Raw genomic sequence first — 20385 nt, forward strand, 5'->3', positions numbered from 1 at the left:
GATCCCACAACGCTGGGATCACACCCTGAGCCAAGGCAGACGCTTAACTGCTGTGCCACCCAGGCGCCCCTCAGAGATTTATCTTAGCTGAATGACTCTCAGATTTGGGCTATGCATCAGAATACCTGGAGGGCTCGTGGAAAGCAATTGCTGGCCCCACCTATGGAGTTTCTGATCTCATAGATCTGGTCTTGTTACTCAAAAGTGTGGTTCATGGACCAGCAATATGGGTATTGCCTGGGAGTTGTTAGCAATGCAGAGTCTTCAATCCCACCCCACACCCACCAAACTAGAATCTGCTATTTAACAAGATCCCCAAAGATACCTATACACGTTAAAGGTTAGGACACATCACTCCAAGGCAGATGCCAGTTGAGGGCATCTCTTGGAGTATATAAAATTCAGATTCCCAGGCTTTCCCCTGCTGACTTGGATTCAGAAGATGGAGGAATCTGATACCAAGAACTTCAGAGGATTATAATGGTCAGGTAGGCATGGGACACTCCACTTTTACCTCAGTTTTGTGTTCCTCAGGCAAGACCAAGCCACAAAGCCAGAGAAGAACCTCTCCCTGTAGGATCATGACAAGGCACTTGCTTCTCTTTTAGAAACAGGAACTGGGGGAAGGTGGCTCCTTGATGGTCTGTGATGCCGTCAGAGGAAATGGGTGGTTGTGAGAACCACAGAGCCTGCAGATGTGAGCTGGGAGCCCAAGGACCCCATGACAAAGCTCAAAGAGCCCTGGGCGTTCTTCCCTGGCCCAGCTGTGCTTGGGAGGGCTGTCCAGGGTGGGGGGTCCCTAAGGAGCACCAGTCTCCTGTCCCATCCCAGGTCTACAAACTGCTGACCACAGCAGATGCAGAACTACCCAAAGGGATACCAGGAGCATCTCCCTGAAGAGTCTCCCAGGCTGAGAGGATTCTGGGTGTCCTAGGACTAAGGACTTTGGCAGATGTTCCGAAGGGCCCTCCAAAGCCCTAACTCTCCAGCCAAAGCATGCATCTAGGCTGAGCCCCCGCCCCAAGCTTTGATGACAGGAAACCAAGTAAGTATATTTGCTTTTGTTTTCTGATGGCTCCGGGACTGTGAGGAAGGATGGTCCCCTCAGAGGCTGGGAGTGGGCTTTACAGTAGGGGGACAAATTCCAAAAAAAGAAGTTCTGGTGACAATGTAAGGGGCTAGCTTTGAGGGTCCATAAAGGAACCCAGGCTTCCCCATTCCACCTTTGATTGTACGCCCCACACACACCCCGGAGAATTACGTTATGCCCTCCAGCTTGTCTTCATGCCTGTTCTGGTAGCATCTTGGTCACCAACATGGTTGTATGACTTTGGCGCTCCCTCTGGGCTACAGCCTTCCAACGTCAGTGAATGAGAGGAGTCTGAATTATAATCTCTGATGGCATTTTCGGCCGTAGAGTCTACAGTTCCTCAAAAGGGTGATGTTTCCCAGTTGAGAGAGAGGTCTCCCTTTAGCTCAATCCAAATTCACCACTCTTACCTCCCCCACTGAGAAATATCTTCAGAAGCACAAAAACACAAAAGATGTGGATTTGTAGACCCAGCTGTGCACTAACCAGCTGTGTGAGAGTGAGCATGAAGTTGCCCTCTCTGAGCCCTGATCATTGTATGTGCATGGGTTTCAAAGCTGCCGACCTCTCAAAGGATCAAGTGAAAAGATCAAGAAACAACAGTAGGCAGTGTGCTGGTCTCAGTGGCCTTTACTCTTTCCTTCCACCCATTGGCCCAGGGCCCCCAAGAAAGTGCCTGGCACATAGTAAATTGTTTAAATACATGTGCGATTAATAATTAGATTCTCTCTAAAGTTTTGACCACCACCTCCTTCTAGGCCTGTGTACACCGTGGTCTTCATTTCACCCCCAGGAAGCTGCCTGGCCCTGACCAGGGCAGGTGAAGGGAACTGGCAGAGGTTGGGGGGGAAGGGGGTGCTTCCAGCCTGAGTGTGGCTCTCCCACCCAGCTCCACCTGCTGTAGGAAGAAGTCTCTGGGTTTAATGCAGTTGGTGACTGTGGTGACTTTGTCTTGCTGAAGGAGGGGAAAGGAAACCTTTACTGAGCATCCACTCTATGTCAGCTCCCTTACTTCTCCCCACAACCCAATGGAGTTGGTACTATCCCTGATTCAAAGAGAGACAGGCTACATGCTTTGTGTGAGGTGGTTGATCTGAATTAATCACTCATGCTACCCAGGAGAGATCTCCCTGAGATTTTCTGGACTCATGTCTGCACAGTTAGGCATAGAGCTTGTATCTGATGCCCAGGGGGAAAGGCAAGGCTGGGGAGCAGCAGGAATGTTGAAAACCTGATGTGAAGGGGAGACCTAGCAGTGAGGGCAGTAGAGACCTCCTCAGGAAGCAGCAGTTCTGTCTCAGCCTGCCAAGGTTTCAGGATCCCAAAATCTGAGCCGGAAGTGGCTGCCAGGAGCCATCTCCTGAAGATGGGCCCGCTTTGTATTAAGGAGCTCCATCCCCATGAGTACAGAACTTTCTGTGATGATGACAGAAACCCATCCTTACTCAGGCATGGCGAAGGGTTCAAAGGCAAGGCCAGAGCTTGCTAGGTCACTGTGCCATTCCATGAGCTCCTCCAGGGAACCAAGCTGGTATAATTATTCCTCGTCTCCATGAAAAGGATGAAACCATCTGAAAGAATGAAACCACCTCCCTGAAACACTTTAATAAAGTGTTTGAAAAAAAAAATAGCATTACTCTGGAAATTAAAATTATTCTAAGGATAAGACACCTGTCCAAAGAGCTAATAATCACTTTGTGCATTTAGTTAATGTGTGTTGAGTGCCTTTTATGGGCCAGGTGCCTCATAAAATGTTGAGAAAACAGGCAAACAAAAAGAGGTTTTTGTCCTCATTGAGCTATGGAATAATGGCAAATTAAGCAAATAAAGTCTAACAAATGAATAATTAAAACTTGGGAAGGGGGGGCACCTGGCTGGCTCAGTCAGTAGAGCATGCCACTCTGGATCTCAGGGTTGTGAATTTGAGCCCCACGTTGGGTGTAGAGATTACTTAAAAATAAAATATTAAAACAAAAAACACCAAATCCAACTTGGGAAGGAACGCAACAGGTTGCTGAGAAAGAGAAAAAAGGGGAAGGCTCCCAGGAGTGTCCTTTCATGAGGCGACATTCAGAGCACAATAAAGAAAAAGTGTGCCCTGACCAAGCTTCTCGTGTGCCTTATCTTTTGGACCCGAGTGTTGGGTATTGTTATCCCCATTTTTCAGATGAGGAAATGGAGGCAAAGAGCAAGGAAGTGGCTCAACAGCCAATCCCTCCAAAGCCTTGCAAGTCATCACTGTGGCCATACAGTCTCCCAGTCATCTTACTTTGCCCTGTGACACCAATACAATGTGCTCATTGTCACCTTAGCTTGTTATGACACCAGCTCCCAAGCCTCCTCAGATCCCCCTTGCCCACTTCTAACCCTAGTCATGGGTGCTCTCGTCTCGTCCCCTGCCAGTGTGATCCCAGGTCAGGAAATGGTTCTGAGTAGGTTATAGGAATGATGGCTGGGAGATTCAGAGAAATCCCAGGGAAGGGTGGGATCCAGACAGGCCCCCAGGGGAAAGGGCAGACCAGCCAGTGGGAGGGGCACCACACAGGTAAAGGCCCAGAAGCAAAGAACAGAGCATGGCTGCAGCGTGGAAAAATGGGCCCACCAGAGGACACGGTCCAGCTGCAGAGAAGAGAGCCTCCAGAGTCTGGTGGAGGGGCTGGAGCCTGGTCCTGCTGGGAGGGGGATCACTCGCTCTTGTCAGCAGGGCTGAGCTGGGGAGGGAGAGGGTGTCTGGAGACCAGGGCCTCTGTGTCCATCGCGGCATCTCTTTCAGATTTCTCTCGGCCATGTACTTCTGAGTGTTCTGCTGAGGAACGATGGGAGGTCAGCCCAGCAGAGGGAAAACCCTGCCAAGCCCAAGCTCGAGCCCCTCTGTCCAAGAACCAGGCCCTGTGCCCATGCAAGCAGGTAGGCTTCCCAGACACAGTAAGGCTGCATGGCCCAGACATTGCTGCCTCTGTGAGCCTTCCTGACCAGCCACTCCAGCATGGCTTCCAGTGTCAATGAGAGCCTGCTGAATACCAGGCCCTTCTCCATGAACCATACAGGCAGGGTCCCAGCTGTGGGGGAGCTTACGTTTCAGGAGTCAGAACATTAAACAACCTGATAAACTAGAAAATGTGGGAGAGTGACAGGTGCTAACCAGAAGGGCTTCCCTCCTCCTCAGTTTATTAGGAAATTGAGCTGGCAACTCTAAGACCGGCCCCGGTTCCATAGCTCTCCAAAGCTGCGCTGTTATAATAGCCTCTAGCTGTCTGTGGCCATTTAAATTCAAAGTAAAATTCATTAAAATGAAATTAGGTTAAATATGTAGCGCCTCAGTCATACCAGCCACTTTTCAAGTGCTCAGTAGCTGTATGTGGCTAATGGCCACCTATTGGACAGCCCAGTTAGAGACATTTCCTTCCTTACAGAAAGTTGTACTGGTTAGTGTGGTTCCACAGTGTCTCTTCTTATCCTGTGACATACTGGAAGCAACTGGAAAAAATTGGGACCTATAATGCCTTTTTTGAGCCTGCAACTATGATTTTCAAGATCATTCTAACTAAAAATGCCAGTGTTTAAGACAATTAGACAATCAAAATATCCTAGAAATTCTGTTATTTTGATATCAAAACTATAGGCCCAGTTTGTTTCTTGTTCCCCCAAACGACCCACAGATCCTTTCTTGAATCACATCCTGATTTGGGGTTTTGATGATGTATTCATCAGGGTTCTCTGGAGAAACAGAACCAATAGGTTATGTGTACGTGTGTGTGTGTGTGTGTGTGTGTGAGTGTGTGTGTAGACACAATTTATTTTTAAGAAATTGGTTCATGCAACTGTGGGGGCTGGCAAGGCTGAAATCTGCTGGGCAGGCTGGCAGGCCAGAGGTCCAAGTTAATGCTGCAGAATTCCAGAGTCAAGTTTGGAATTCCCTCTTCCTTGGAGGACCTCAGTCTTTTTCTTTTAAGGTCTTCTACTGCCTGGATGAGGCCCACCCACATTATGGAGTGTAATCGGCTTTATTCAAAGTCCACTGACTTAAATTGTTATCTCATCTTAAAAACATCTTCACAGCAACATCTAGACTTCTAGGCTGCTCTTTGACCCAGTATCTGGGTACTGTGGGCTAGCCACGTTGACACACAAAATTAACCATCACAGATAACAAATGACTCTAAACCAAGCAGCGCTTTTAGGAGGAAGGACGTGGACACACACTTAAACAGAACCAGAAGACTGTAGAGACAAATATCTGGATGTCTGTGTTTGGGCAGAAGCTATCCCCAGACTGGAAACTCCCCAGCAATGGCTGGGGCCTCTTCCCCCTCCTCAGCCCTGCCCCTAATATATTCCTCTCTCTAATGCCAGCCTCCCACAGGCATTAACACCCTGGGCTCTGTCATTCTCCTGGCGGGAGGCAGCTGCCTCCTTTTAGTCACTCAGTCTACAGGGAGCCTGGGGCCCACCAGGCCCTACAGGAAGAGACCTGGAAACCACACAGACCTCCCCCTCATTTCCTCTGAATCTAGCCATAGGCTGCGGCCCCAAGGCTGCTCTGAGTCACGGCCAGGCTGCTGAGGGGGCTGACCCCCTGTGGGTGCTGAGGGGGCTCTACCTGCCTGTGAGACCTGAGGGGAACTGCATTTCCCTCTCTGACAGGGTCTCCGGGGGAAGGAAGGGTCTCTCTCTTGGTATGTCCACCCCTGAGCCCAGCAGGAACACAGATTTGGGGGAGCCCCGTCCATGAGTCATTTGTTCATCAGCCTTGCATCCATCCAAAATCTGCCAAGGCTCTACCCCATACCGGGCCTTGTGCCAGGACCAGGGGGCATAGCAATGGACAAGATAGGCACAGTCCCTGACTTCAGGGACAGTCAAGCCCCAGAGAAAGGCTCTAAACCCACAATCAGTTATGATTGTGTTCAATTTTGGTGACAGTGAGTTTTAAGGGACTCTGATTAACAGTGTGTGCTGAGGGACTCGTCAGGAAGGCTTCACCAAGGAAGGGACATTTTATCCAGGGTGTGAAGGATGAAGGCGAGTCAGCCAGGCAGATGGGTCAATCGGGGACAGCATATGCAGCCCAGTGGCAACCAGGAGCACAATGCCAGGGCTTCCAGGAGGAGAGGGGTCCTTCCAGGCTGCTTGGTTTTTCCCTTGTTGGAGGACTCTCTCCACAAGACTTGCTTGCATTGTTTATTCAGGCATCAGGCATTTCCTGGCCCTGTGGGATGGCCAGGCCCTGTGCTGCGGATAGCTCTGAGGAGCTCCAGCCCAGGGTCACCACGTAGATGGGCACATGTGTCTGGGAGGACACATAGGAAACCGTCCCTTTCCAGGATCAGTCTCATTCTTCCCATGTCTACCTGGAGTATAGGCCCTTATACCACACAGTGTCCAGCTCCAGGTCTGCCCTACCGATGCCCCATCCCCTCGGTCCTTGTCTGTCCATCTGCTCTCCCTCCCCCATCTCCTGGGGCATCTGTCTAGGGGGCATCTGTCTAGAGGGCATCTGTCTAGAGGGCATCACAGAGCCCTCTGAGGCCTTGGCTCCTTCAGGAGCATCTATGAGACAGATAAACTTTTCATGCTGAACTTGACTGCTTTTCACAGCTTGATGCATTGGTGTGCTGACAAGTGTGTCTCTCTTTTCCCTTTGTTTCAGAGATGGGATGAAGAGGAAGGAGAGGGAGGGACACTGGGATGTGGGTGAAGTGGATCTCAGCAGCCTGTGGAGGGCAGGTTTTTCAGGATGAGAAGGCCCGGACAGGTATCAGGAGGTCTAGTTAGACTAGGCGGGCTGATCCCTGACGTAGACGAGGGCATGAGCATCCTGTGCTGAGGGAGCCGCTTGCCACCTACCATCCAACCTCAAAACTATCCTCATGGCCACCATGTCCTTGGGACCATGTGGTAGTGTGGGGGTGGGGGGAAGCTTGGCATCCTCTGGGTCTGTGAACTCTCTCTCTGAATATCAGCATCCCAGGGAGTCTGGAGCTTTTGTGGAGAGGTGCTACTGCTGTCTAGCCAAGTCCCCCCAACCTGGGCCTGTGAGCAGCCACAATGGTCACCGACTCCAACAGTGCCCCATAAGCAGAGGGCTAGGGAGTGGCATAGGAGCCACTCCTGGCACAGTGCCCTGTCTCACCTCAGTTGCCTTGCTGCGTGCTGGGGCTGACCAGAGAGGACTACCTCAGGGGCTTGTGAGGGCCAAAGTGATGTACCCAGTCAGACCCCGACACCCAGCAGCTGCTCAGTAAGTGACGGCAGACATGTGGCCAGGACACTTGACTGGGACACACATACCTGCTGATGTCTGCTCTGGGCCGGGCGTAACACAGTGGGCCCCTGTGACCTCACTTCTACTGGGGGCAGCATGGACCTACACCTGTCATTCTGGATAAAGGCCATGGGAGAGCCATGCTACCCACGTGCATGGCACTGTAGAGTTACAAAGCCCGTCTGCATCTGTGATTTCACTGGCCCTTCCAGCAGCCCTCTTCCTCCCATGCTCACCTCTGGACCTCAGCCCTAAAGGTTAGTCATTCCGTGCCCATGTCATTAGAACTTCTAGAATCAGAGCCCTGAGATCTGTGCTGATACCTGTTTAGAGTTCTAGTTTTTAAGTTTGCTGAGCAGCAGAATCCTTTTATCAAGATCTTCTTGAACATCTCCATATAAAAAGTGCTTGTAGCCAGGAGCCCCACTCCTCCTACCACACCAACCCCTTCCCTGAGCTGACCCCAAAAGATGTCTGGGCATCTGTAGGGCTCTGCAGAGGCCACTGGAAAAGCTTCAGATTCCAGGGTAGCCCTTCTGGGATCCCAGCAGACATGCTCCCCAGGGTGTTCATGGCGGGGTTGATGGTGGAAAGCCCAGACTCCACTAGACTTCACATGTGAAGAGAAGACTGGCCAAGAGGGTAACCATCTCTGTCCCTCCATCCAGAAAGAAGCAGGGCGACGGCCGTGGCCCTGGGCAGTTTCCCGGTAGGCGAGCACACAGAGCTGTCACTGAGACTGGGGGATCCATTGACCATCGTCTCTGAGTAAGTCCTGTCCTAATGGGGGGAAGGATGGGGTACCTAATGGGGGAAAGGATGGGGCACTCTGCTTCCTCCCCTGGCACCTGAAGATGCACTCATGGGAGAAGGGGCCCCTCCCTCCAGGAGAAAAGTGCATGGCCTTTGGTGCTGAGCTCACAACGTGGCCCTAATGGTGGGATTTAGGAAGCCTGACACACCCGTAGGGAGAAGCCGTGGGTGGGCAGGGCCTCGCAGAGGGCCCTGAATCGTGCCATTTCCTGCCCAGGAGGTAGCAGCACTGGCCAGTGCAAGGAAACCTGGGAGACACAGGCGGGACAGACGGCCGGCTGCAGGAGCCAGCCTGGCAGGTCCTCAGGAATCTAAATGAGCAGTTCCCCTCTCCTTTCTCTCTCCAGAGATGGAGACTGGTGGACGGTGATGTCAGAAGTTTCAGGTACAGAATACAGCATCCCCAGCAGCCACGTGGCCAAAATCTCCCACGGGTGAGTTCACACCCCAGCGCCTGCCTTAGGGGAACTTCCTGCTTTCTCTTCCCACAGCATGGTTTTTTATGGCCAGTCCTGTGCTGAGCAAAACTGAGGACAGGGGAGAATCAGGCCCCGGCCCTGCCCTCCAGAAGAGCGAACCGCTAGCCTGAGCTCTCAGGTCGGCCTGCGAGACTCGGGAGCCCAGAGGAGGGGGCTCAGGAAGGCCCCATAGAGATGTCCTCTGGGCTTAGGAGGGTGGCCAGGAGTCCGTGGAGGAGAATGTTAACAGGGAGCAGCTGCATACATGTCCTAAATGTCCTGAGGCAAGAAAATGGAGGGGTGGCGCCCCCTATCTCAGCAAGTCTGCCCTTCTAAGAGGGGCCTCACAGTGGGCAGGACACGGGGGATGCCATTGCTCACCACGAGTGAATGACAAAAGAAACCAACTCCAGAGCAAATTCTGTGTCACGAGAGAGAAAGGAAGAGAACTGCCTTTCGGTGCGATCAACCCATATAACACGGAGTCAGGCAAGAACGCTGTGTGTGCTGTGGCGGCCGCTCTTCGGTTTTGAGAGAAAGTACTGCTCTGGAACTGGATGGTTTCTTTCTCTGAGGCTCGTGGGATGTCTGGCTCTGATTAAAGTAGCTCAGGGCCCCCTGGACGTGCGGACACCTCACAGAATCAGCTCGCAGAGAGGTCGTTGCACCTGTTGTTTCCTGCTGGCCTGGCCCCGCCGGCCAGAGGTTTTGCACCCCAGTGCAGCACTGACGTTTCAGCCAAGGAAGCACTGGCCACCTCCAAGAGTCCCCTCCCTTGCCACTCTACTTCCTCCATGTTTGTAAGTCATATGAATGACTTGTTTTATTTACTATAAAACTAGGCTGAGTTTGCTGCTGGCACAAATCAGCTTCTCTGATTTATCTCCTTGGAATGGACTCAACCCTGACTCTAGTTTTGACTGTGGAATTTCACACGATGACAGGGAGGCAGCCATTTCCATCAAGTTGGCTTCTGTAGGTTTTCCCAGGGACCATAGGGCATGACTCTGAGGACATTAGAAGGCTGATGGAATACTAAGCCAAAAAATTCCTGCAAAACCACCCTGAGTTTCCATTGCCGTTAAGTCCTTCATGAACATATAGGTGGGGCGCCTGGGTGGCTCAGTCAGTTAAACGTCTGCCTTCAGCTCGGGTCGTGATCCCGCCCCATGTCCAGCCCTCTGCTCAGCGGGGAACCTGCTTCTCCCTCTGCCTGCTGCTCTATCTGCTTGTGCTCACTCTCGCTCTCTCTCTCTCTCTCTCTCTGTCAAATAAATAAAATCTTTAAAAAAAAAAAAAAAGAACATATAGGTGAAGGATTAAGTGAAAGGAGAAAGGAAAATAGGGGGCCAGAGTAATCAACAATCCAGCAGTGAAAGACACCCCAAGGAGTAGGTCATGAAGCTCTGTGCTTTGGGAGGCACATATGGTGATCGATATGTTGCATGATTTTTTCCAAGATTTTAGAATGTCTTGAACATTCTAGTTCCAACATTTCTACCCTCAAATAAGCACCAGTGGGAGTTAGATTTCATTGATAATGAATACATGTTCACCCGTATGCCTTTTGGCTGCAAAGTTAAACTTTAAAATGTTCAAAGAAAATATTCACTAAAACACCACACAGACACACAGGCAATTCTTGGAAAGGTGAGTGGCTTGCGTAGGGGTGCTAGAGGGGCTGGGCAGTGACAGGCGTCTGTGATCATCCCACCTTCCCCCAGCCTTCTGGCCACTTGGGAGTGAGGTCTCCAGGCAGAAAAGACGGGGGCTGACCCCATGAGGTTGTCCTCTGTGGCCTCTGGAGCCAGGACCAAGACAAAGCTGGGAGGCCCTTGGAGACCAAGGTACAGATGGAACTCTGAGGCCCAGAGAAGGAGGAGGGGTTTGAGTAGAGTCTTGGCCCACCCACACCCAGGCTGACCTCTCTCTGTCCCTCCTGCAGGTGGCTATATGAGGGCCTGAGCCGGGAGAAAGCTGAAGAACTGCTGTTGCTGCCTGGAAACTCTGGAGGGGCCTTCCTCATCCGGGAGAGCCAGACTAGGAGAGGTGGGTAAGCTCAGCCCTGGCTTGTCCCTTGAATGCCAAGAGGTAACTTGGGGGTATAGGTGGGAGGTCAAATGGGAAGGGCTGGGGTACCTAGCCTTGGAGTCAGGCAGTTTGGCTGACTGACCACCATGTTGCTGCCATGAAAGCCCATTTCTAAAAGTGGGTGTGAATGGCCCACAGTGGGAATCAGGCTCAGCCTACACTTTGGCAACTGGAACTTGTAATAGAGTATAGTCACAGGATTTCCCTGCCCTGACCGGCAACAATTCCTCTCTCTGCAAAACACAACACAGTCCTGATCCCTTGGCAAAAAGTTGTCAAGTTCACGGGGTCTCTGTGCTCTGGGTCACCTGCCAGTCAAAACCAGAAGACTCATTAGAAGTCAGCTCTTGATCTTTCTACTGTAGAGATGGGGAAGTTGGGGAAACAAAGGGACATTCACATTGCACATTCCTATGGGCCTTTTCCCACTTCAGGTACAGGACTTTTGCAAACAAAACACAAAGCTGATAGAGTCTGTCTCTGATGCCCCTGCCGCCCTCTCAGCTGCTGCCCTGAGACCCTTACAGTGGGGGCAGAGAAGGACGTTGAAAGAGTGGCGACGCTGATGTTTATGGTAGGCCCTTTAAGTGTCTTCAAACAACGCTGTGGGGATTGTAGTTCCACTGTCCCCATTTTACAGATGAGGAAACTGAGGCTTAGGAAGAGAAACGATTTGCCTGGGTACACACAGCTATGAAGCTGAGATTCAAACCCATCTGAGGTCCTCCTCACTTCAACACCCAAGAAAGGCCCATGTGTCACAATAATGGTGGAATTGCAAACTCAGTGGTAGACTAGGGGGAAGATACTTGGGAATGAGGACAGGCCTCTTGTGCTTGCCCTAATTGTCAGGGTCCTTTGCTCTCAGTCTCCCTCCAGGGGCCCCCTCCAGCACTACTTTGCCTCTTCTCCCCTTCCTTCAGAAACTTGCTGGGTTGACCTCTCCCCAGCCCCTCCTGCTACTTTCCAGACAGCATTACCATCCCCCCTTACACCCAAAGGCTGGCTGGGGCTGGGGGCTGGCCTGAGTGCAGGCTGCAAACAGGAAACCACAGTAGTGGAGCTGAGTGGGGCGGGCGTGCTGCAAACCAGGCCCCAGTGAGCTTGAGAAGCCACAGGAAGTGCTCCATGCTCAGCTGCCCCATCCCCACTCCTCCTCTGGCCTGGTTCAGCCACAACCACATAGTGACCAGCACTTTCCTAAGAAGACACATATACAAGAGGAACTGGCTGGGAAATAAAGGAGAAAGCAGATAACGATTTTTAAAGATCCGTAAACAGGGGCACCTGGGCGGCGCAGTCAGTGAAGCATCTGCCTTTGGCTCAGGTCATGATCCCGGGGTCCTGGGATCAAGCCTGGCATTGGACTCCCTGCTCAGTAGTGAGTCTGTTTCTCCCTCTCCCTCTGCCCACTTGTGCTCACGTGCTCTCTCTCTCTCTCTCAAATAAATAAGTAAAATCTTTAAAAAAAAATATTAAAGATCCATAAACATGGACTTTATCCCACATGACTGCTGAGATGAAGGTCAGATTTGACTCTGAGCTTCCCCACAGCCAACCCCTAAAGGGGGTAGATCAGAATGCAGCTCTCATTATCACGAAAGGAAGAGATTTGTCAGTTCTGCAGGAAAGGCAGAAGTTTCCCCAGTACTAATTTCTAACCTCTCATCTGAGTCTTCCTTTAGGACACTATTTGTCAAGCTGCAGGTTTAAAGACCCCTCTGTGGGCCAAGGAGTCAGTTTAGTTCAGTGGTTATAGAGCAGTGGGTCTCAAATCTGGGTGGCCATCAGAATCACCCAGAGGGCTTAAAACAAAGAACTGGCCACACACCCAAATTTCTTACTTGGTGGGTCTTGGGCAAGGCCTGAGAATTTACGTTTCCAGCAAGCTTGCAGGTGATGCTGATGCTATTGCTCTGGGGACCACACTTTAAGAACCACTGATCTTGGGGCACCTGAGTGGCTATCAGGTAAGTGTCTGACTCTTGGTTTTGGCTCAGGTCATGACCTCAGAGTCGTGAGATCGACCCCATGTCCAGCTCTGTGCTCCCCACAAAGTCTGCTTGACAGCCTCTCTCTCCCTCTCCCTCTGCTCCTCCCCCTGCTCTTTCTCTCAAATTAATTAGTTAATTAATTAATAAAGAACCACTGATCTAGGGGGTGCCTGGCTGGCTCAGTTGGTAGAGCATGTCACTCCTGACTCAGGGTCATAAGTTTGAGCCCCATTTTGGGCAGAGATTACTTAAAAATAAAAAAAAAATTAAAAAGTGCTGATCTAGACCTTGGCTCCAAGTTGGAATCATCTGGGGAGCTTTATAAATTACTGATACCTGCACCCAACTCCCAGAGTTTCTGGGGCTTGAACCCACAGCCCTCGAGGAACTCCAACACACAACCCTGAGATCAAGACCTGAACCGGGACCAAGAGTCAGATGCTTAACTGGCTGAGCCACCCAGGCGCCCCTGTGTTTCTGATTTAATTGGTCAGGGCTGTGGCCTTGGCCCTAGAAGATATGAAAGTCCCCTGGATGATTCTGATATGCGGCCAGGGTTGAGACCCCTTCATTTGGTGGATCTGGACCAGGGAGTGTTTGAAGTGCAGAACACATCAAGGAACATCACTAGGATTGGGAAAAATACTGTTTCATCCTATTTTTGCTTTAGGTAGTTTTTTAAAAATTACATTTATTTATTTTAACAATGAGTGTTTTGGTGTTTTTGTTTGTTTGTTTGCTTTAAGATTTTTTTGTATTTTAGAGAAAGAGCAAGAGCATGAGCAGGGGGAGGTGCAGAGAGGGAGGGAAAGAATCTCAAAGAGAACCCGACAAGTGACTCAATCTCACAACCCTGAGATCATGAACTGAGCCGAAACCAAGAGTTGGATGCTTAACCAACTGAGCTGCCCAGGTGCCCCTAATTATTTTTAAAGATTTATTTATTTATTTTAGAGAGCGCGCGCGTGCCAGAGGGGCGGGGGACAGAAGGAGAGGGAGAGAGAGAATCCTCAAACAGACTCCTCACTGAGCACAGAGCCCAACACAGGTCTCGATCCAGGACCCCGAGATCGTGACCTGAGCCAAAATTAAGAGTCAGCTGCTTAACAGACTGAATCACCCAGGTGCCCTGATTCAGGTAATTTTAAGTGTGCCCTAGGTCACAGTGTAAAATTTCATACTGTGGTTTGTAGTCAAAAAGTGTTTGGTGGGTGCCTGGGTGGCTTAGTTGGTTAAGCCTCTGACTTGATCTCAGCTCAGGTCTGGATCTCGGGGTCATGATTTCTAGCCTCGTGTTGGGCTCCACGCCTGGGTGTGGAACCTTCATTAAAAAAAAAAAAAAAAAGTTTGGCACTGCAGCCCTGTGGGGCCTGAGTAATGTCATAGAACACTAGTTCTCAGACTTGAGTGTACAAGAATTGTCAGGGAGAGACTCTTGGGCCCCTTCCAAATCTGACTATTCACTGGGCTCAGAGGTCAGAAATCTGCTCCCTTCACAAGGTCTCAGGATGGTTCTTAAGTTTTTTTAACTTTGAAAACGCAGTTCCGTTCTAGGGAAGCCAGAATTAAGTAGTAAGAGACAATGTTTTTTACAGTTACATAATGCATCTTGTTATATATAATAATAATTAACTATTGATTGAGTGAATGCTATCGGAATCAACTTTTCTTTGTATCAAGGTCCAAATATACCTCTGGAAAGGGAATTCTGCAGGGGAATTTGAGTGTGTGTGTGGACCGAGGAGGAAGGCCTGGGGCCTGTGAGCTCACAAGAACACTGCTTGGAGTCGACTGAGGAGCGGAAGACCTCTCCATCTTCCCTAGGGTCCCTCTGGCAGACGTATTTACGTCCTAAGCTTGGGGGAAGTCGTGGCAGAGCCTGAGTCAGGCCCCAAACCTTGGTCTGTGAAGGGGCACTGAGGACTTTGTGGAGGTCACAGGACTGCTCCAAAGGTCAGCACCAGGGCCAAGCCCCCACAGCATTACCCCCTTGCCTCCCTGCTGTCCTACTGTGTCTCTTTGGTGGGTGCTGTAAGGAAGACCGATGACCAAGCCATGCTTCCCACCGCAGAGGGGCTCACTTCTGTCCATTCTGTCGGCTGGGAAGCACTTGTTGAGAATTTCCTCTGAGTCAGGCCTGCTAAGTCATGGTTTTTGTCCTCAGGCTGCAGACAGTGGAAGGTCCAAGGTGCAGCATTCCCGAGGGTATCAGCTTCTCAGAGGCCTTAGCAGAGGAAGGTCTGGAGGGTCCTGCCAGGCCCACCTCCCACACACAGCTTCCAATCTGATCCCTCATACCACTGTGGACCCCACCCACCTCCTGGTATCATCATCATAACACCAGGGAAGGCATGGTGCCTGACCCCAGAGGTCCCTGCAGGGCAAGATGTGACATTGGCTATGGAGCTGGAGCTTTCTGGAATCCAAGACATGGTATCTTCCATGCTTTTTTCCCAGTGGGTCTCCCTCCAGCCCCTGCACCCAGCTACGGCTCCTACCATTCTTTCCCGCAGCCTCTCTTCTGGCTCACTGCCCACCAGAACATTCTGTAAATAAACCACCTTCCTCTTTCCCTGCTGCATCCTTGCATATGCTCCTCCCTCAGCCTTGGAAAGCACTATCCTCCGTTCTTCCACTTGGTGAAGTCACACTCGCCCTTCATGACCCATTTCAGTGTCATTTCCCCAGGCTATTTGCCATCCTTTGCTCTCAGACCATTTCTGTAGCTACCATAAACTTAGTTTTTTTTAAAAAATCTATTTGAGAGAGAGAGAGACAGAGACAGAGAGAGCGAGCAGGAGCAGGGCAGAGGGAGAGGGACAAGCAGGCTCCCCACTGAGCAGGGAGCCCGACACGGGACTCAATCCCAGGACCCTGAGATCATGACCCGGCCGAAGGCAGACACTTTACCGAGGCGCCCCTCATAACTACCCAGGCACCCCTGTAAATTTAGTTGTTAAAAGAAAAACAAAAAGCCAGGGTGTGTGGTCTAAGAGCACAAGAACTAAATATTTGAAATGGGGACCATAAAGGAAAATGCCGGCTGTGGGAAGCGCTGGCAGGACAGCACTTCCTTCCCGAGTATGCAGATGTGATTACCTATGTCGGGCCTTGTGCAGGGCGTGTAGCCAGTGCTCAAGGGACATATACTGAATAAATAAATGAGAGAAGGAGTGCATGAATAGACATGGAGGGGAGGGGAGAGGATGAAGAGCTGGGGTAGACTTTCCCCCTATACCACGTGTTCACAGACAGTGGGAGGCATGCAAATAGTGGCAAACACTCTCCAAACTGCTTGTAATCACGGCTCCGTCCAACATTTATTACAGAGATTCATTCATTCTTTCAACAAATGGATATTGTGTGGTGACTCTGAGCCAACTACTGTTCTAAGCAGTGGGGACTCAACGATATAAAAAGTAAAATCCCTGCCCACAAACCAGTTGGCAAAATGGACAGTTGAACACATAAATAATGAAGTGTCTGATCATGATAAGTACCACATAGAAACAAGAAAGCATCAAGAGAGGAACAGGGTCACGGGAGGTGTGCAAGTATGCAAAGGCCTTTGGTAGACGCATCCTCAGCCAGGGCAGGTGTGCTGGGAGTCAGCAATCCAAGGTCGCTGGGATCATGCGGGGTCTTTCCAGGGTGGGGACCTTGGTTCTGAGTAGGGGAGTGACATAAACTGATCCCTCCACTGCTGCAAAGAGAAGATTTGGGGGTAGGGTGATGAGGAGGAAATGGGAAGCCACTTGGGACATTGTTGCAGACTCTGCCAGGGTGAGAAGTGGTCAGATTCTGGATATGTTCTGCATGTAGCCAGTAGGGTTTGCTGTCAGGCTGCATGTGAGGTGGGAGAGAAGGGAAGCAGTGAGCATGACGCCAGGGTTAGAGCTTAGTAACAGATGCACAGTGCTGCTGTTTTGAGATGGGCAGACGGAGGAAGGAGAAATCTGACCCATCCTTCAGGAGGCCCCCGGTTGGCTCTATGTGTTTTTTGGGGAGAGGGATAGGGCTGAGGCACAGGCAATGGCAGAGCGGGACTCTTGGTGCCACAGAAGCAAGTGCTGCCTGGGCAAGCTCAGAGCTGGGGCTTCTCCCTGGCAGGGAAAGTGTTCTGGAAGGAAGTGGAGCTGAATTGAGCTGTAAAGGGAAGACTGCTGGTTACTCAGGTGGAAGGGTGTTCCCTACAAAAGGAACAGTGTGAGCAGAGGGCCATAGGCCTGATGCAGGTTTTACTGCGTGCTTGCTACATGCCAGACACTGCTAAATGCTTTCCCTGCTTTACCACTTGAATCCTTGTGCTGATCTGGTGAGACTGGGAGAATTGTTATCCCCTTTGACAGATGAAGAAACAGGTCTGGGAGGTCAAATAATGTGCCTGGAGACACGGCTAGTGAGCATGGGACAACAGGGGTATCCTAGCATGTGGCTGTGTGTGGGCTTTGGACCCAGGGAGTCTGAGTTAAAGTAGGGATGTCCTGGAACTGGGAGAGAGCAGTAGGTATTTGGGACTGGCTGGAACATGCAGTGAGAAGGAACGTGGGATACCAGCCCTAGGCCAGTCTCAGACGGCATTGGTAGGTGGCCTGTCTCCACAGTGGGGTTGTCGACCCCCCATGGGGTTGATGGAGCTTATTATCCCTGAGCCTACCAGCTAGATACTCAGTGCAGCCACCCTTTCTTGTTTTAGTAACTGTGGTGACAGTGAGCAGCATGGGGTGACTGGAGACCCATGCAGAGGATATAGGGACTTGGTCATTTAGTTCAGCGGGGTTGGTTGACCTTCAGGGCTTATTTTCAGATATTTAGCTCTTTCCCAACCACAGAGCTATTTCAGAGTCACAGCTCAGCTTCAGAAGAGACTTTTTTTTTTAAGATTTTATTTTTAAGTAATCTATAACGCCAATGTGGGGCTCAAACTCACAACCCTGAGAGCAAACATCGTATGGTCTACTACTGTCTGAGCCAGCCAGGCACCCAAGTAGAGATTCTTCTTAAAGGTACAAAAGTCAAGGGGCCCCCAGAGTCAGGTAGAGAACAAGGAAAAGGAAGCAGGGATCCTACTCCACACTTCTCAATGTATATCAATTTTGTATCCTGTAGCCTTGCTAAATTCACTTATTAGTCCTAGTAGCTTTTTTGTAGATTCCTTAGGATTTTCTACATAAGTGATCACATTATCTATCAATACAATTTGCTTATTTTCCAACCTATATACCTTTAATCTCTTTTTCTTGCCTTATTGTACTGGCTAGGACCTCTAGTACAATGAATAAAGTGGTGAGAATGTTCTTGCTTTGTTCCCAATGTTAGGAGGAAAAATTCAGTCTTTCTTATTAAGTATGATATTACCTATAGATGTTTCACAGATACTCTATGTTGAAAGTAGTCTTCTGTGGTAGGCAGAATAATAGCTGCCACCCCCCCTCCACCTCCCGAGATGTCCAGTCCTAATCTCTGGAACTTGTGAATATATTACCTTACATTGCAAAAGGGAGTTTGTAGATGTGACTAAGTTGAGAATTTTAAGATGAGGAGATTGTCATGGGCTATTCAGATGAGCCCAATGAAATCACAAGGGACTTTATAAGAGAGAAGCAGGAGGATCAGAATTTGAAAGAGATTGGAGATGAATGTTATGCTGCTGGCTTTATCTTCTTTTTTTTTTAAGATTTTATGTATGTATATATGTATTATGTATTTAAGAGAGAGAGACAGAGATAGAGCACAAGTGGGGAAGAGAGGGAGAAGCGGGCTCCTGAGCAGGGAGCCCAACATGAGGCTCAATCCCAGGACCCCAGGATCATGACCTGAGCCAAAGGCAGACACTTAACCAACTGAGCCACCCAGGTGCCCCCTCCTTTTGGCTTTAAAGATGGAGAAAGGGCCATGAACTAAGGGATGCAGGTGGCTTCTAGAAACTGGAAAAGCAAAAAATGGATTATCCTTTAGAGCTCACAGAAGAAACACAAGTGTGCTGACACCTTCATTTTAGTTCAGTGAAACCCATTTCAGTTTTATGACCTGCAGAATGATAAGATAATAGATTCGTGTTATTTTGAGCCACTGAATTCGTGGTAATTTGTTATAGCAGGAATAGGAACCTATTACACCTTCTGTTTGTAGTTTTGTGGCTGTTGCTTTTTATCAGGATAAGTATTGAACTTTGTCAACTGATTTTTCTACATTTCTTCAGGTGATCATATTTTTTCTTTTTTCTATTTATATAGTGAATTACATTAATGTTTCATTTTTTGATGTTCCATTTTTAAGATTTTATTTATTTATTTGATAGACGGAGTGAAACAGCATAAGCAGGGAGAGCGGCAGAGGGAAAGGGAGAAGCAGGCCCCCTCTGGGCAAGGAGCTTGATGCGGGGCTTGATTCGAGGATGCTGGGATCATGACCTGAGCCCAAGGCCGACTCTTAACTGACTGAGCCACCCAGGTGCCCTGATGTTCTATTTTTAAATCAGCCTGTATTCCTGGGATAAACCCAATTTGGTCATAATGTATGATTGGATTTTTAAAAAAATATTTATTTATTTGTAAGAGACAGCAGGAGGAAGAGTAGGGGGAGCGGGGGAGAGAATCTCAGGTAGACTCCCTGCTGAGCGTGGAGCCTGACACATCAGGGCTCAATCCCACGACCCTGAGATCACCACCTGAGCTGAAACCAAGAGTTGGATGCTTAACTGACTGAGCTACCCAGGTGCCCCTCTATTATCTTTTTTATATATTACTAGATTCAATTTGCTAATAGTATGTTAAGGACTTACTGTGTCTATGTAAATGAGGAATATTGGTCTATCGTTTTTGTAATGTTTTTGTCTGGTTTTTAGATCCAGATAATGCTGGCCTCATAAAAGGGGTGGGGTAGTGTTACCTCCTCTATCTTCTTAAAGAGTTTGTGTAAAACTGGTGTTTTTTCTTCTTTAAAATTTTTTTAAAAGATTTTATTTATTTATTTATTTGAGAGACAGCACAACTCTTGATCTTGGGGTCATGAGTTCAAATCCCACATTGGGCATAGAGTTTACTTTAAAAAAATAAATAGTAAGTAAAGCTACAAATGTACCTTTATTGATTTAGCTGAGCTCACACATTTTTGTGTTTTTATTATTCAATTAAAAATATTTTCTAAAGGGACTCCTGGGTGGCTCAGTCGATTAAGCATCTGCCTTTGGCTCAGGTCATGATCCCAGGGTCCTGGGATCTAGTCCAGCATTGGGCTTCCTGCTCAGCGGGGAGTCTGCTTCTCCGTCTGCCTACTGCTACCCCTGCTTGTGCTCTGACAAATGAATAAATAAAATCTTTAAAAATATATATATTTCTTTAAAAAGAATGTTTAAAAAAAGGGGTGCCCAGGGACGCCGAGGTGGCTCATTTGGTTGAGCATTTGACCCTTGGTTTCAGCTCAGGTCATGATCTCAGAGTCATGAGGTCGAGCCCCACATTGGGCTTCATGCTCATCAATGAGTCTGCTTGAGATTCTCTCTTCCTCTCCCTATGCCCCTCCTCCTCCTCTCTCTAAAATAAGTAAATCTTTAAAAAAAAAAAAAAGGTATCTGCTTGGCTCAGTCAGTAGAGCATGTGACTCTTGATCTCAGAGTACTGAGTTCAAGCCCCATGTTGGGTGTAGAGGTTACTTAAAAAAAAAAAAAAAGTT

At 49.3% G+C, this 20385-nt stretch overlaps 1 protein-coding gene across 3 annotated transcripts in view; it reads left to right on the plus strand.

The window, feature by feature from the left end:
• Positions 1–20385, plus strand: part of SLA2 (Src like adaptor 2) — a 26204-nt gene continuing 5819 nt past the window's right edge. Inside the window, exons 1-5 of one of the 3 annotated variants that reach the window (XM_011221278.3) lie at positions 1–1045; positions 3864–3997; positions 8024–8123; positions 8516–8602; positions 10572–10675. In XM_011221278.3, the coding sequence (XP_011219580.1) occupies positions 3907–3997; positions 8024–8123; positions 8516–8602; positions 10572–10675 (382 nt within the window). In that variant the 5' untranslated portion in view covers positions 1–1045; positions 3864–3906. The remainder of the gene's footprint in view (positions 1046–3863; positions 3998–8023; positions 8124–8515; positions 8603–10571; positions 10676–20385) is intronic. The other 2 variants (XM_002916440.4, XM_034640530.1) reach the window with 2 other exon arrangements.

The sequence above is a fragment of the Ailuropoda melanoleuca genome, chromosome 13 (assembly GCF_002007445.2).
Source record: "Ailuropoda melanoleuca isolate Jingjing chromosome 13, ASM200744v2, whole genome shotgun sequence".
Lineage (NCBI taxonomy): Eukaryota > Metazoa > Chordata > Mammalia > Carnivora > Ursidae > Ailuropoda > Ailuropoda melanoleuca.